Below are 16,680 nucleotides of genomic sequence, written 5' to 3'. Positions count from 1 at the left end.
CCTATGAAGGCTTGAACGGCACACCAGGGGGTGGGTGGTAGGTGGCCAGCACCACGCGTACACACACACACACAAAGACAAAGATCCACGTATAACCTTAACAGACTGCTGGGGCAAGTGCTGTTAGCGAGTAGCAGCACCTATGAAGGCTTGAACGGCACACCAGGGGGTGGGTGGTAGGTGGCCAGCACCACGCGTACACACACACACACAAAGACAAAGATCCCACGTATAACCTTAACAGACTGCTGGGGCAAGTGCTGTTAGCGAGTAGCAGCACCTATGAAGGCTTGAACGGCACACCAGGGGGTGGGTGGTAGGTGGCCAGCACCACGCGTACACACACACACACAAAGACAAAGATCCCACGTATAACCTTAACAGACTGCTGGGGCAAGTGCTGTTAGCGAGTAGCAGCACCTATGAAGGCTTGAACGGCACACCAGGGGGTGGGTGGTAGGTGGCCAGCACCACGCGTACACACACACACACAAAGACAAAGATCCCACGTATAACCTTAACAGACTGCTGGGGCAAGTGCTGTTAGCGAGTAGCAGCACCTATGAAGGCTTGAACGGCACACCAGGGGGTGGGTGGTAGGTGGCCAGCACCACGCGTACACACACACACACAAAGACAAAGATCCCACGTATAACCTTAACAGACTGCTGGGGCAAGTGCTGTTAGCGAGTAGCAGCACCTATGAAGGCTTGAACGGCACACCAGGGGGTGGGTGGTAGGTGGCCAGCACCACGCGTACACACACACACACAAAGACAAAGATCCCACGTATAACCTTAACAGACTGCTGGGGCAAGTGCTGTTAGCGAGTAGCAGCACCTATGAAGGCTTGAACGGCACACCAGGGGGTGGGTGGTAGGTGGCCAGCACCACGCGTACACACACACACACAAAGACAAAGATCCCACGTATAACCTTAACAGACTGCTGGGGCAAGTGCTGTTAGCGAGTAGCAGCACCTATGAAGGCTTGAACGGCACACCAGGGGGTGGGTGGTAGGTGGCCAGCACCACGCGTACACACACACACACAAAGACAAAGATCCCACGTATAACCTTAACAGACTGCTGGGGCAAGTGCTGTTAGCGAGTAGCAGCACCTATGAAGGCTTGAACGGCACACCAGGGGGTGGGTGGTAGGTGGCCAGCACCACGCGTACACACACACACACAAAGACAAAGATCCCACGTATAACCTTAACAGACTGCTGGGGCAAGTGCTGTTAGCGAGTAGCAGCACCTATGAAGGCTTGAACGGCACACCAGGGGGTGGGTGGTAGGTGGCCAGCACCACGCGTACACACACACACACAAAGACAAAGATCCCACGTATAACCTTAACAGACTGCTGGGGCAAGTGCTGTTAGCGAGTAGCAGCACCTATGAAGGCTTGAACGGCACACCAGGGGGTGGGTGGTAGGTGGCCAGCACCACGCGTACACACACACACACAAAGACAAAGATCCCACGTATAACCTTAACAGACTGCTGGGGCAAGTGCTGTTAGCGAGTAGCAGCACCTATGAAGGCTTTGAACGGCACACCAGGGGGTGGGTGGTAGGTGGCCAGCACCACGCGTACACACACACACACAAAGACAAAGATCCCACGTATAACCTTAACAGACTGCTGGGGCAAGTGCTGTTAGCGAGTAGCAGCACCTATGAAGGCTTGAACGGCACACCAGGGGGTGGGTGGTAGGTGGCCAGCACCACGCGTACACACACACACACAAAGACAAAGATCCCACGTATAACCTTAACAGACTGCTGGGGCAAGTGCTGTTAGCGAGTAGCAGCACCTATGAAGGCTTGAACGGCACACCAGGGGGTGGGTGGTAGGTGGCCAGCACCACGCGTACACACACACACACAAAGACAAAGATCCCACGTATAACCTTAACAGACTGCTGGGGCAAGTGCTGTTAGCGAGTAGCAGCACCTATGAAGGCTTGAACGGCACACCAGGGGGTGGGTGGTAGGTGGCCAGCACCACGCGTACACACACACACACAAAGACAAAGATCCCACGTATAACCTTAACAGACTGCTGGGGCAAGTGCTGTTAGCGAGTAGCAGCACCTATGAAGGCTTGAACGGCACACCAGGGGGTGGGTGGTAGGTGGCCAGCACCACGCGTACACACACACACACAAAGACAAAGATCCCACGTATAACCTTAACAGACTGCTGGGGCAAGTGCTGTTAGCGAGTAGCAGCACCTATGAAGGCTTGAACGGCACACCAGGGGGTGGGTGGTAGGTGGCCAGCACCACGCGTACACACACACACACAAAGACAAAGATCCCACGTATAACCTTAACAGACTGCTGGGGCAAGTGCTGTTAGCGAGTAGCAGCACCTATGAAGGCTTGAACGGCACACCAGGGGGTGGGTGGTAGGTGGCCAGCACCACGCGTACACACACACACACAAAGACAAAGATCCCACGTATAACCTTAACAGACTGCTGGGGCAAGTGCTGTTAGCGAGTAGCAGCACCTATGAAGGCTTGAACGGCACACCAGGGGGTGGGTGGTAGGTGGCCAGCACCACGCGTACACACACACACACAAAGACAAAGATCCCACGTATAACCTTAACAGACTGCTGGGGCAAGTGCTGTTAGCGAGTAGCAGCACCTATGAAGGCTTGAACGGCACACCAGGGGGTGGGTGGTAGGTGGCCAGCACCACGCGTACACACACACACACAAAGACAAAGATCCCACGTATAACCTTAACAGACTGCTGGGGCAAGTGCTGTTAGCGAGTAGCAGCACCTATGAAGGCTTGAACGGCACACCAGGGGGTGGGTGGTAGGTGGCCAGCACCACGCGTACACACACACACACAAAGACAAAGATCCCACGTATAACCTTAACAGACTGCTGGGGCAAGTGCTGTTAGCGAGTAGCAGCACCTATGAAGGCTTGAACGGCACACCAGGGGGTGGGTGGTAGGTGGCCAGCACCACGCGTACACACACACACACACAAAGACAAAGATCCCACGTATAACCTTAACAGACTGCTGGGGCAAGTGCTGTTAGCGAGTAGCAGCACCTATGAAGGCTTGAACGGCACACCAGGGGGTGGGTGGTAGGTGGCCAGCACCACGCGTACACACACACACACACAAAGACAAAGATCCCACGTATAACCTTAACAGACTGCTGGGGCAAGTGCTGTTAGCGAGTAGCAGCACCTATGAAGGCTTGAACGGCACACCAGGGGGTGGGTGGTAGGTGGCCAGCACCACGCGTACACACACACACACACAAAGACAAAGATCCCACGTATAACCTTAACAGACTGCTGGGGCAAGTGCTGTTAGCGAGTAGCAGCACCTATGAAGGCTTGAACGGCACACCAGGGGGTGGGTGGTAGGTGGCCAGCACCACGCGTACACACACACACACAAAGACAAAGATCCCACGTATAACCTTAACAGACTGCTGGGGCAAGTGCTGTTAGCGAGTAGCAGCACCTATGAAGGCTTGAACGGCACACCAGGGGGTGGGTGGTAGGTGGCCAGCACCACGCGTACACACACACACACAAAGACAAAGATCCCACGTATAACCTTAACAGACTGCTGGGGCAAGTGCTGTTAGCGAGTAGCAGCACCTATGAAGGCTTGAACGGCACACCAGGGGGTGGGTGGTAGGTGGCCAGCACCACGCGTACACACACACACACAAAGACAAAGATCCCACGTATAACCTTAACAGACTGCTGGGGCAAGTGCTGTTAGCGAGTAGCAGCACCTATGAAGGCTTGAACGGCACACCAGGGGGTGGGTGGTAGGTGGCCAGCACCACGCGTACACACACACACACAAAGACAAAGATCCCACGTATAACCTTAACAGACTGCTGGGGCAAGTGCTGTTAGCGAGTAGCAGCACCTATGAAGGCTTGAACGGCACACCAGGGGGTGGGTGGTAGGTGGCCAGCACCACGCGTACACACACACACACAAAGACAAAGATCCCACGTATAACCTTAACAGACTGCTGGGGCAAGTGCTGTTAGCGAGTAGCAGCACCTATGAAGGCTTGAACGGCACACCAGGGGGTGGGTGGTAGGTGGCCAGCACCACGCGTACACACACACACACAAAGACAAAGATCCCACGTATAACCTTAACAGACTGCTGGGGCAAGTGCTGTTAGCGAGTAGCAGCACCTATGAAGGCTTGAACGGCACACCAGGGGGTGGGTGGTAGGTGGCCAGCACCACGCGTACACACACACACACAAAGACAAAGATCCCACGTATAACCTTAACAGACTGCTGGGGCAAGTGCTGTTAGCGAGTAGCAGCACCTATGAAGGCTTGAACGGCACACCAGGGGGTGGGTGGTAGGTGGCCAGCACCACGCGTACACACACACACACAAAGACAAAGATCCCACGTATAACCTTAACAGACTGCTGGGGCAAGTGCTGTTAGCGAGTAGCAGCACCTATGAAGGCTTGAACGGCACACCAGGGGGTGGGTGGTAGGTGGCCAGCACCACGCGTACACACACACACACAAAGACAAAGATCCCACGTATAACCTTAACAGACTGCTGGGGCAAGTGCTGTTAGCGAGTAGCAGCACCTATGAAGGCTTGAACGGCACACCAGGGGGTGGGTGGTAGGTGGCCAGCACCACGCGTACACACACACACACACAAAGACAAAGATCCCACGTATAACCTTAACAGACTGCTGGGGCAAGTGCTGTTAGCGAGTAGCAGCACCTATGAAGGCTTGAACGGCACACCAGGGGGTGGGTGGTAGGTGGCCAGCACCACGCGTACACACACACACACAAAGACAAAGATCCCACGTATAACCTTAACAGACTGCTGGGGCAAGTGCTGTTAGCGAGTAGCAGCACCTATGAAGGCTTGAACGGCACACCAGGGGGTGGGTGGTAGGTGGCCAGCACCACGCGTACACACACACACACAAAGACAAAGATCCCACGTATAACCTTAACAGACTGCTGGGGCAAGTGCTGTTAAGCGAGCACCTATAAAGGCCGGCACGGCACACGAAGGGGTGGGTGGCTAACACCACGCCTGCCCGCCTTTGTCTCCCTAGTGGCGATGTTTACACACCGCACCAGGTACTCATTTGAGGCTGAATCGACCTAGGTGAGGCCCAGGACCTGTTCAGACAATCGTCACCGGTGTTGGCCGTGAGCGGGAATCAATCTCTGGCTGCCGGGTTCGTAGTGCAGCGTAGCGCTAACTGCCATCACACTACCGCCTCCCCATGCATACAGACGCAAACACATGTACACACACACACTTGAACACACAGGCACACACACACACTTGAACACACAGACACACACACACGTGAACACACAGACACACACACACACACTTGAACACACAGACACACACACATACTTGAACACACAGACACACACAGACACACACACACGTGAACACACAGACACACACACACAGACACACACACAGACACAGACACAGACTTGAACACACAGACACACAGACACACACACACACACTTGAACACACAGACACAGACTTGAACACACAGACACACACACACACGTGAACACACAGACACACACACACACACAGACACACACACACACGTGAACACACAGACACACACACAGACACACACACAGACACACACACACACGTGAACACACAGACACACACACACACGTGAACACACAGACACACACACACACGTGAACACACAGACACACACACACACGTGAACACACAGACACACACACACACGTGAACACACAGACACACACACACACGTGAACACACAGACACACACACAGACACACACACAGACACACACACACACACGTGAACACACAGACACACATACAGACACACACACACACACACAGACACACACACAGACACACACACACACTTGAACACACAGACACACAGACACACACTTGAACACACAGACACACAGACACACACGTGAACACACAGACACACACACTTGAACACACAGACACACACACACACACTTGAACACACAGACACACACACACGTGAACACACAGACACACACACACACTTGAACACACAGACACACACACATACTTGAACACACAGACACACACAGACACACACACACGTGAACACACAGACACACACACACAGACACACACACAGACACAGACACAGACTTGAACACACAGACACACAGACACACACACACACACTTGAACACACAGACACAGACTTGAACACACAGACACACACACACACGTGAACACACAGACACACACACACACACAGACACACACACACGTGAACACACACGTGAACACACAGACACACATACAGACACACACACAGACACACACACTTGAACACAGAGACACACACACACGTGAACACACAGACACACACACACACGTGAACACACAGACACACACACACACGTGAACACACAGACACACACACACACGTGAACACACAGACACACACACACACGTGAACACACAGACACACACACACACGTGAACACACAGACACACACACACACGTGAACACACAGACACACACACAGACACACACACAGACACACACACACACACGTGAACACACAGACACACATACAGACACACACACACACACACAGACACACACACAGACACACACACACACTTGAACACACAGACACACAGACACACACTTGAACACACAGACACACAGACACACACGTGAACACACAGACACACACACTTGAACACACAGACACACACACACACACTTGAACACACAGACACACACACACTTGAATACACAGACACACACACACACTTGAACACACAGACACACACACACTTGAACACACAGACACACAGACACACACACACAGACACACACACACAGACACACACACACACACACACTTGAACACACAGACACACACACACGTGAACACACAGACACACACACACTTGAACACACAGACACACACACACAGACACACACACACACAGACACACACACACTTGAACACACAGACACACACACACACATGAACACACAGACACACACACGTGAACACACAGACACACACACACACACGCACGTACACACGTGCATACAGCAAAGTCCTCGCTTGACGCGTGCGGATGGGGAGCGGCGGCGGTGCCGGTGGGACGTGTGCGGACGCACCTGTTGCTGAAAGCGAGGGCCAGCGAGTCCACCGACTGCATCATCCCCTGCTTCTGCTCGTCGGCGCCGATGCAGCGCTCGTACGGGTAGCCTGGGGGGAAGGGGGGGGGGTAGGCGAACGCGCGCAAGCGGCGCGGACGTCAAAACGCGCGAGGTCGGACGCACGGCGGCAATCGCCGCTCTGGCTGGCGCACTTTCCATCGGGCCTGGGATCATCTGGCCGTGCGGACTTGCGCGCCGTCAGAGTCGCGCGCCGTCAGCCATACAAAGAAGAAGAATAAGACAGAGACACACAGACTCACACAGAGAGCCATAGGCTCAGAGACACACAGACTCACACAGAGACCCATAGGCTCAGAGACAAATAGACTCACACAGAGACCCATAGGCTGAGAGACACACAGACTCACACAGAGACCCATAGGCTCAGAGACAAATAGACTCACACAGAGACCCATAGGCTGAGAGACACACAGATTCACACAGATACCCATAGGCTCAGAGACACACAGACTCACACGGAGAGCCATAGGCTTAGAGACACACAGACTCACATCGAGACCCAAAGACTCACACAGAGACACACAGACTCACACAGAGACCCATAGACTCACACAAAGTCACACAGATTCACACAGAGACCGATAGGTCAGAGACACACAGACTCACACAGAGACCCATAGGCTCAGAGACACACAAACTCACACAGAGACCCATAGACTCACACAGAGACACATAGGCTCAGAGACAAAGACTCACACAGAGACCCATAGGCTCAGAGACAAACAGACTGACACAGAGACCCATAGACTCACACGGAGACCCATAGGCTCAGAGACCCATAAACTCACACACAGACCCACAGACCCGCACTGAGACCTATAGACTCAAACACAGACACAGAAACCCATTATCATCTCAGCAGCGACACTGATGCACCCACTGCACGCAATCACCTGGCTCATCGAACACCGCGTTGTTAAAAAAAAAACTGCTGTTGCCACCCTACATCAACAGCCACAGCAACAGAAGAAGAAGATTTATTTCCGTTTTTATTTTCGCTATGTTTATTATTTACCCAGCCATCCACCTCTGCCCCCCACCCCCCCCCCCCCCCCACTTCCACCACCCCCACCCACCCCCTCTTCTTCCTCGCCACCCACGAAGGAACCCGTTGGCTCGAGGGACGTCGCAGGACAAATCCGAGGAGCGTCGCTCTGGCTCCGGTCGGAACTAAAATTAAACTATTTTAAATTTGACCAGGTATTTAGAGGCCCATGGAGGCCCATTCTAAAACTAAACTATGTTTTATTTTGACCAGGTATTGAGGCTCAATGAGGCCCATTCTAAAACTAAACTATTTTTAATTTGACCAGGTATTTAGAGACACATTAAGGCCCGTTCTAAAACTAAACTATGTTTTATATGACCAGTTATTTAGAGACACATTAAGGCCCATTCTAAAACGAAACTATTTTTAATTTGACCAGGAATTTAGGCCCATCGAGGCCCATTCTAGAACTAAACTATTTTTAATTTGACCAGGTATTTAGGCCCATCAGGGCCCATTCTAAAACTAAACTATGTTTTATATGACCAGGTATTTAGGCCCATCAGGGCCCATTCTAAAACTAAACTATTTTTATTTGACCAGGTATTTAGGCCCATCAGGACCCATTCTAAAACTAAACTATTTTTATTTGACCAGGTATTTAGGCCCATCAGGACCCATTATAAAAATAAACAACTTTTAATTTGACCAGGTATTTAGCCCCATCAGGGCCCATTCTAGAACTAAACTATTTTTAATTTGACCAGGTATTTAGGTCCATTGAGGCCCGTTCTAAAAAACTAAACTATGTTTTATATGACCAGGTATTTAGGCTCATTGAAACCCGTTCTAAAACTAAACTATTTTTAATTTCACCAGGTATTTAGGCCCATCAGGACCCATTCTAAAACTAAACTATGTTTTATATGACCAGGTATTTAGGCTCATTTAGGCCCATTCTAAAACTAAACTATTTTTAATTTGACCAGGTAGTTAGGCCCATCAGGGCCATTTTAAAACTAAACTATTTTTAATTTGACCAGGTATTTAGGCCCATCAAGGCCCATTCTAGAACTAAACTATTTTTAATTTGATCAAGGTATAGGAGTCTTAAAAAATGGTGATAATTTAGCAAAACAGAGCAATTTACGGTACCGTACTCTATAAACTATATAATGTATTTATTAATTACAGGGGTGACCGTTACCTTTGACCCTGGTGATGAGGGCGCCGGTGGCGGTGAGTATCTCCCGCAAGCTCAGCGCCGGGTGCCGGGCCAGCGTGCGCTTGAGCGCAAGCAGCAGCTCGCCGAGGCGTGCGTGACCGGCCTGCCGCCTGCCCTCCTCGCCCCCGCCGTCTGTCAACGAGACACAAGAGAGGCAGAGGTGTCCCCCCGGGGTAGACCTTTAGCAAGCCGCTGGGGGCAAGTGCTGTAATAAACAAAGACAAAGGATGGGGGGGGGGGGGAAATAAGAAGAGGTTTTTTTTTTTACATTCTCTGGCGATACAACGGGAGGTGATGAGCAGAGGTCGCAACCGGGTCGATACCCGTACCCTACCCGATACCCGGCTACCCTTACCCGGTCGGGTACGGGTAGGCCGTGAGTCACTGGTGAGTAACTGTTTGTTACTCATTTCCCAACGTCTTGTGTCTCTTCTTACAATTCAAGTTCCTAGAATCAACCCACCCGCGCCTGCAACATGGCTTCATCCCAGAGGTCGCAATCGGGTACCCGATACCCGTACCCTACCCGATACCCGGCTACCCGTACCCGGCCAGGTACGGGTAGCCGTTTGTGACCCTGGTGCGGCCGGGTCCGGGTAGGCCGTGAGTCACTGGTGAGTCACCGTTTGTCACTCATTTCCCAACGTCTTGTCTCTTCTCACAATTAAAGTTCCTAGAATCAACCCACCCGCGCCTGCAACATGGCTTCATCCCAGAGGTCGCAATCGGGTAGGGTACGGGTACCCGTTTGGGACCCTGGTGTGGCCGGGTATGGGTAAGGAATCAAAACCCATATAGCCTTAACAGACTGTAGGGGCAAGTGCTGTTAGCGAGCACCTATGAAGGCCGGAATGGTACACGAGGGGGTGGGTGGCCAGCGCCACCTTTATCTCCCTAGTGGCGATGTTTAGACACCGCACCAGGTACTCATTTGAGGCTGAGTCGACCTAGGGGAGACCCAGGACCGGTTCAGATAATCGTCACTGGTGTTTGCCGTGAGCGGGAATCGAACCCGCGTCGCACAGGTTCATAGTGCAGCGCGCTAACCGCTACACCACCGCTCCCCACACACAAGACACAACAACAACAACCGCCATTCGCCACTAAGTGGCGGTGACGTCACCATGACGCTTGTGCCAGGCCATGTGCACCTTGAGGCCACGTGAAGTGTCGAACACCCGCTGGCAGGAGGTCACGGGGCAGACCCAGTTGCCACGGGTCGACAGACCGAGATGACCGAGATGACTGGCTGATGCACCACCTGTGCCCCCTACTGTACCAACTTGCTGTGCTTTAACCACCATGCGCTCCGCTCGTTGTTGTGAGCGTCGCTCCTCCGCCCTCCGTTGTTGTTGGAGGGCGGCACAAGACACACACACAGACACATAGACACACGTATACACATGCAAATGTATGATTCTTGTTTTGGAGACAGGACCAATGGCCCACAGGCACACAAATGAAGGTGTCCCCCGCACCCCAAACTCCACCCGGTATAAGCTCAGACAGCACTTGGGCCCACCACTGCATGAGCAATGGACCTGAAAATAAAAACTCAACAGAAGGCATCTTCTTGGTTCTTTCGGTAAAGTCACGTAGAAGGGAAGTAATAAAATAATAAAAATAAAACATAATAAAATAATTCTCACGACGTTTCGGCCACAACGCAAGCAGCCGTCCCTCAGGTGAAGAAACAGGTCTGTCGGGGAGACAGCGTCACCTGAGGACGGCTGCTTGCGTTGTGGCCGAAACGTCGTGAGAATTGTATTTTATTATGAAGAACAGTTCTGTCATTCAGATGCTGTCTTTCCGACAGACCTGTTCTTCACCTGAGGACGGCTGCTTGCGTTGTGGCCGAAACGTCGTGAGAATTATTTGATTATTTTTATTTTTATTATTTTATTATTTCCCTTCTACGTGACTTTACCAAAAAAACCAAGAAGATGAATCCCTGCAGTCACGAAAGCTTTAAATCGAAATTCAACAGAAGGCAGTTTGCCATTGTCTACACGAAGAACAATGGCACAAAAGACAAAGACCCCCGTACAGCCTGTAACAGACTGTTGGGGCAAGTGCTGTTAGCGAGCAGCACCTATGAAGGCCGGCACTGTGGCACACAAAAGGGGGGTGGGTGGCCAGCACCACGCCCGGCCGCCTTTGTCTCCCCAGTGGCGATGTTTCTACGCACTCATTTGAGGCTGAGTCCACCTAGGGAAGGCCCAGGCCGGTTCAGATAATCGTCACCGGTGTTGATAGCGAGCGGCGATCGAACTCGAGTTGTCGGGTTCGTAGCGCAGCGTAGCGCTAACCGCTGCACCACCGATCCACACACACGTGCACACACACCACACACACGTGTTCCACACCTTACCACGCTGCAATTAAACTCCGTGCACCATACCCCACCTAGTCACCCACACTTCGATGCCATACCCTAACCTCTCGGTCACTCTGCGCTACACCCCCAACCTTGTGGAACCCCTACACAGTGACACTATTTTACTCCATTGGAACCTCATTTGGCAGTAAAAAATATGATAATTGGTTTTTTACCCTTTTATCTGGCAACAAAACTGACACCTTTTTTTACAAGGAGTCATGTTTGCATAGACCACAATACCTGCAGTCGTAATGCAAACAAAAAACACAACTCTGATAATGTATGCACTGTCCTTGAAGTTGATTGGTCCACACCCGAGACAGCTTTCCTTAGAGCCTAGTCTAACATGGTGTTGGACCAGATGACGCCAAAAGGCGCACAACTCAAAGACAATGCACCATCAGAGTATGAGAGCTCGGGGTAAGCATTTACACAATGGGAACCTCATTTGCCAGTAAAAAATATGATAATTGGTTTTTTACCCTTTTATCTGGCAACAAAACTGACACCTTTTTTATGAGCTCTCATACTCTGATGGTGCGTTGTCTTTGAGTTGTGCGCCTTTTGGTGTCATCTGGTCCAACACCATGTGAGACTAGGCTCTAAGGAAAGCTGTCTCGGGTGTGGACCAATCAACTTCAAGGACAGTGCACACATTATCAGAGTTACGTTTTTTGTTTGCATTATGACTGCAGGTATTGTGGTCTATGCAAACATGACTCCTTGTAAAAAAGGTGTCAGTTTTGTTGCCAGATAAAAGGGTAAAAAAAACAATTATCATATTTTTTACTGGCAAATGAGATACAAATGGTGTAAATGCTTACCCCGAGCTCTCATACTCTGATGGTGCGTTGTCTTTGAGTTGTGCGCCTTTTGGTGTCATCTGGTCCAACACCATGTGAGACTAGGCTCTAAGGAAAGCTGTCTCGGGTGTGGACCAATCAACTTCAAGGACAGTGCACACATTATCAGAGTTACGTTTTTTGTTTGCATTATGACTGCAGGTATTGTGGTCTATGCAAACATGACTCCTTGTAAAAAAGGTGTCAGTTTTGTTGCCAGATAAAAGGGTAAAAAAAACAATTATCATATTTTTTACTGGCAAATGAGATACAAATGGTGTAAATGCTTACCCCGAGCTCTCATACTCTGATGGTGCGTTGTCTTTGAGTTGTGCGCCTTTTGGTGTCATCTGGTCCAACACCATGTGAGACTAGGCTCTAAGGAAAGCTGTCTCGGGTGTGGACCAATCAACTTCAAGGACAGTGCATACATTATCAGAGTTATGTTTTTTGTTTGCATTATGACTGCAGGTATTGTGGTCTATGCAAACATGACTCCTTGTAAAAAAGGTGTCAGTTTTGTTGCCAGATAAAAGGGTAAAAAACAATTATCATATGTTTTACTGGCAAATGAGATACCAATGGTGTAAATGCTTACCCCGAGCTCTCATACTCTGATGGTGCGTTGTCTTTGAGTTGTGCGCCTTTTGGCGTCATCTGGTCCAACACCATGTGAGACTAGGCTCTAAGGAAAGCTGTCTCTGGTATGGACCAATCAACTTCAAGGACAGTGCACACATTATCAGAGTTACGTTTTTTGTTTGCATTATGACTGCAGGTATTGTGGTCTATGCAAACATGACTCCTTGTAAAAAATGTGTCAGTTTTGTTGCCAGATAAAAGGGTAAAAAAAACAATTATCATATTTTTTACTGGCAAATGAGATACAAATGGTGTAAATGCTTACCCCGAGCTCTCATACTCTGATGGTGCGTTGTCTTTGAGTTGTGCGCCTTTTGGTGTCATCTGGTCCAACACCATGTGAGACTAGGCTCTAAGGAAAGCTCTCTCGGGTGTGGACCAATCAACTTCAAGGACAGTGCATACATTATCAGAGTTATGTTTTTTGTTTGCATTATGACTGCAGGTATTGTGGTCTATGCAAACATGACTCCTTGTAAAAAAGGTGTCAGTTTAGTTGCCAGATAGAATGGTAAAATACAATTAACACTATTTTACTCCTTCATTCTTTATTAGGGAAGGCCCACTGAGCCGTGTAGCTCTTTAAACAGAAGCGACCTGGCCGCAAATGATAGCTCAACGAAGTGGCTTATTTCGATTTAAAGCTTTCGTGACTGCAGGGATTCATCTTCTTGGTTCTTTCGGTAAAGTCACGTAGAAGGGAAATAATTAAAAAAAACATAATAAAATAATTCTCACGACGTTTCGGCCACAACGCAAGCAGCCGTCCTCAGGTGAAGAACAGGTCTGTCGAGAAGACAGAGTCTGATAAGACCTGTTCTCAGGTGAAGAACAGGTCTGTCGTAAAGACAGCGTCTGAATGAGCACCACCAGGCTTGGCAGCGTATATTTAAGCTGGGTTGGAGGGGGGAAGAGCGCCTTGACAAAATAATTTGCATATCAAGAGGAATTTGGCATATTTATGGGAAATGCAGGTATGTGATTAGTACTACTTGTGAAATGCGTAGGAGGTGGGCGGGGGGTTTCAAAGTCATATTATGCCCGTGCATTATGCAGGATTAGCAGCATCAAAGGGAGGGGATAGGGGTAGCATTAACAAAGGGAAGGAATGTTAATAGTATGTAGCTGCAGTTACTAAACCCTATCATCACGTGGAGATTTATATCAGCCAAATACTTTAAAACGCATGTTTCTGAGTGTTGGAGGGAAAAACCGAAGAGACCCGGGGAGAGAGACGCAGACTCCAAATGTACAGCAGGCGTCAGATTCGGGATCGAACCCACAACCTCCTGTGTACCAGGTGACGTAGTTAACATCCAAATATCAAACCCGTCAACCCCTTATCAGTGCCCGACCTTATTCCAGACCAACTCGGACCTTATTGATCACCCCGTGCCCTGATAAAATCTCAACGTTCATCCTACAAAGTCCCATCACAAGGGAGAAACACAAACAAATAGATAAAAAAAATGTCCTGTATTCAAACGGCTGTACGCCGTATGAACCTAATCCCCGTGTACAACAACACGGGTAAACAGTATGGGTTCACAGGTGTGAAATGTACAGCAGGCGTCAGAGTCGGGATATTACACACGACCTCCTGCACACTAGGGGTTGAGGTAGTTAACATTTCACGAATGTGACAGCCCACAGCGCACACCACACCTCACAACCCCCACCTTGTCACACCACGTATAACTTGGCATCACATCTCACAGCAGTACCCTACCCCTCAGAGGTCGCAACCGGGTACCCGATACCCGTACCCTACCCGATACCCGGCTACCCGTACCCAGCCGGGTACGGGTACCCGTTTGCGACCCTGGTGCGGCCGGGTACGAGTAGGCCGTGAGTCACTGGTGAGTCACCGTTTGTCACTCATTTCCCAACGTCTTGTCTCTTCTCACAATTCAAGTTCCTAGAATCAACCCACCCGCGCCTGCAACATGGCTTCATCCCAGAGGTCGCAATCGGGTACCCGATACCCGTAACCTACCCGTACCCGGCCGGGTACGGGTAGGTTACGGGTACGGCCGGGTACGGGTACGGGTACCCGTTTGCGACCCTGGTGCGGCCGGGTACGAGTACGGGTAAGGAATCAAAACCCGTTTGCGACCTCTGGTACCCCTCCACACCTCATCACACACTGCCCCTCGTCACACACCACGCCTTGTGACACACCACACCGATACCACCTCCCATATCACATCTCGTCACACACCACGCCTCGTCACACACCACAACTCGTCACACACCACAACTCGTCACACCAGACCTACACCACACCGCGTCACACCAGACACATTATATCACACCTCGTCACGCTGCGGCCGTAGCGGAGAGAACCGAGGAGCGACTGCAGACGCAACGGGGTGCAGTCTGCTCCATCCCGACCGGACGTGGGGACAGGGCAGCTTCCACGAGCCAGAAGCAGTGACACACAGACCGACTCATCGTTACGTCACTCGCCAACCCACTGGCTCAGGACGTCTTATACAGATGTCAGAACATGACACGGCATCGCTACGTCACTCACTCACCGAGACCTCGTGGAGACAGACTCATCCCGGCGTCACTCACTAACTCAACAACTCCTCACTGTGACACTCACTCATCCCTATGTCACTCACTAACTCACTCACTCCTCACTGTGACACTCATCCGTATATCACTCACTAACTCCTCACTGTGACACTCACTCATCCCTACGTCACTCACTAACTCACTCACTCCTCACTGTGACACTCACTCATCCCTATGTCACTCACTAACTCACTCACTCCTCACTGTGACACTCGCTCATCCCTACGTCACTCACTAACTCACTCACTCCTCACTGTGACACTCACTCATCCCTACGTCACTCACTAACTCACCAACTCCTCACTGTGACACTCACTCATCCCTACGTCACTCACTAACTCACTAACTCTTCACTGTGACACTCATCCCTACATCACTCACTAACTCACTAACTCCTCACTGACACAGACTCATCCCTACGTCACTCACTAACTCACTCACTCCTCACTGACACAGATTGATCCTTCAGTCACTCACTAACTCACGAACTCCTCACCGAGACAGACTCATCCTAAAGTCACTCACTAACTCACTAACTCTTCACTGTGACACTCATCCCTACATCACTCACTAACTCACTAACTCCTCACTGACACAGACTCATCCCTACGTCACTCACTAACTCACTCACTCCTCACTGTGACACTCACTCATCCCTACGTCACTCACTCACCACCGACACAGAATCATCCCTACGTCACTCACTAACTCCTCACCGAGACTCATCTCTACGTCACTCACTAACT

General features: G+C 50.6%; 1 protein-coding gene across 1 annotated transcript in view; it reads right to left on the bottom strand.

The window, feature by feature from the left end:
• Positions 1-16,680, bottom strand: part of LOC133361194 (rho GTPase-activating protein 29-like) — a 122,630-nt gene that overhangs the window by 27,592 nt on the left and 78,358 nt on the right. The window contains exons 4-5 of the mRNA XM_061580077.1: positions 9,470-9,619; positions 7,212-7,302 (exon numbers count right to left, since the gene is read on the bottom strand). Of these exons, the coding sequence (XP_061436061.1) occupies positions 7,212-7,302; positions 9,470-9,619 (241 nt within the window). The remainder of the gene's footprint in view (positions 1-7,211; positions 7,303-9,469; positions 9,620-16,680) is intronic.

The sequence above is a fragment of the Lethenteron reissneri genome, chromosome 71 (assembly GCF_015708825.2).
Source record: "Lethenteron reissneri isolate LAM-NWPU_2019-01 chromosome 71, ASM1570882v1, whole genome shotgun sequence".
NCBI classification, from domain to species: domain Eukaryota; kingdom Metazoa; phylum Chordata; class Hyperoartia; order Petromyzontiformes; family Petromyzontidae; genus Lethenteron; species Lethenteron reissneri.
This window is presented reverse-complemented; position numbering and strand designations above follow the sequence as displayed.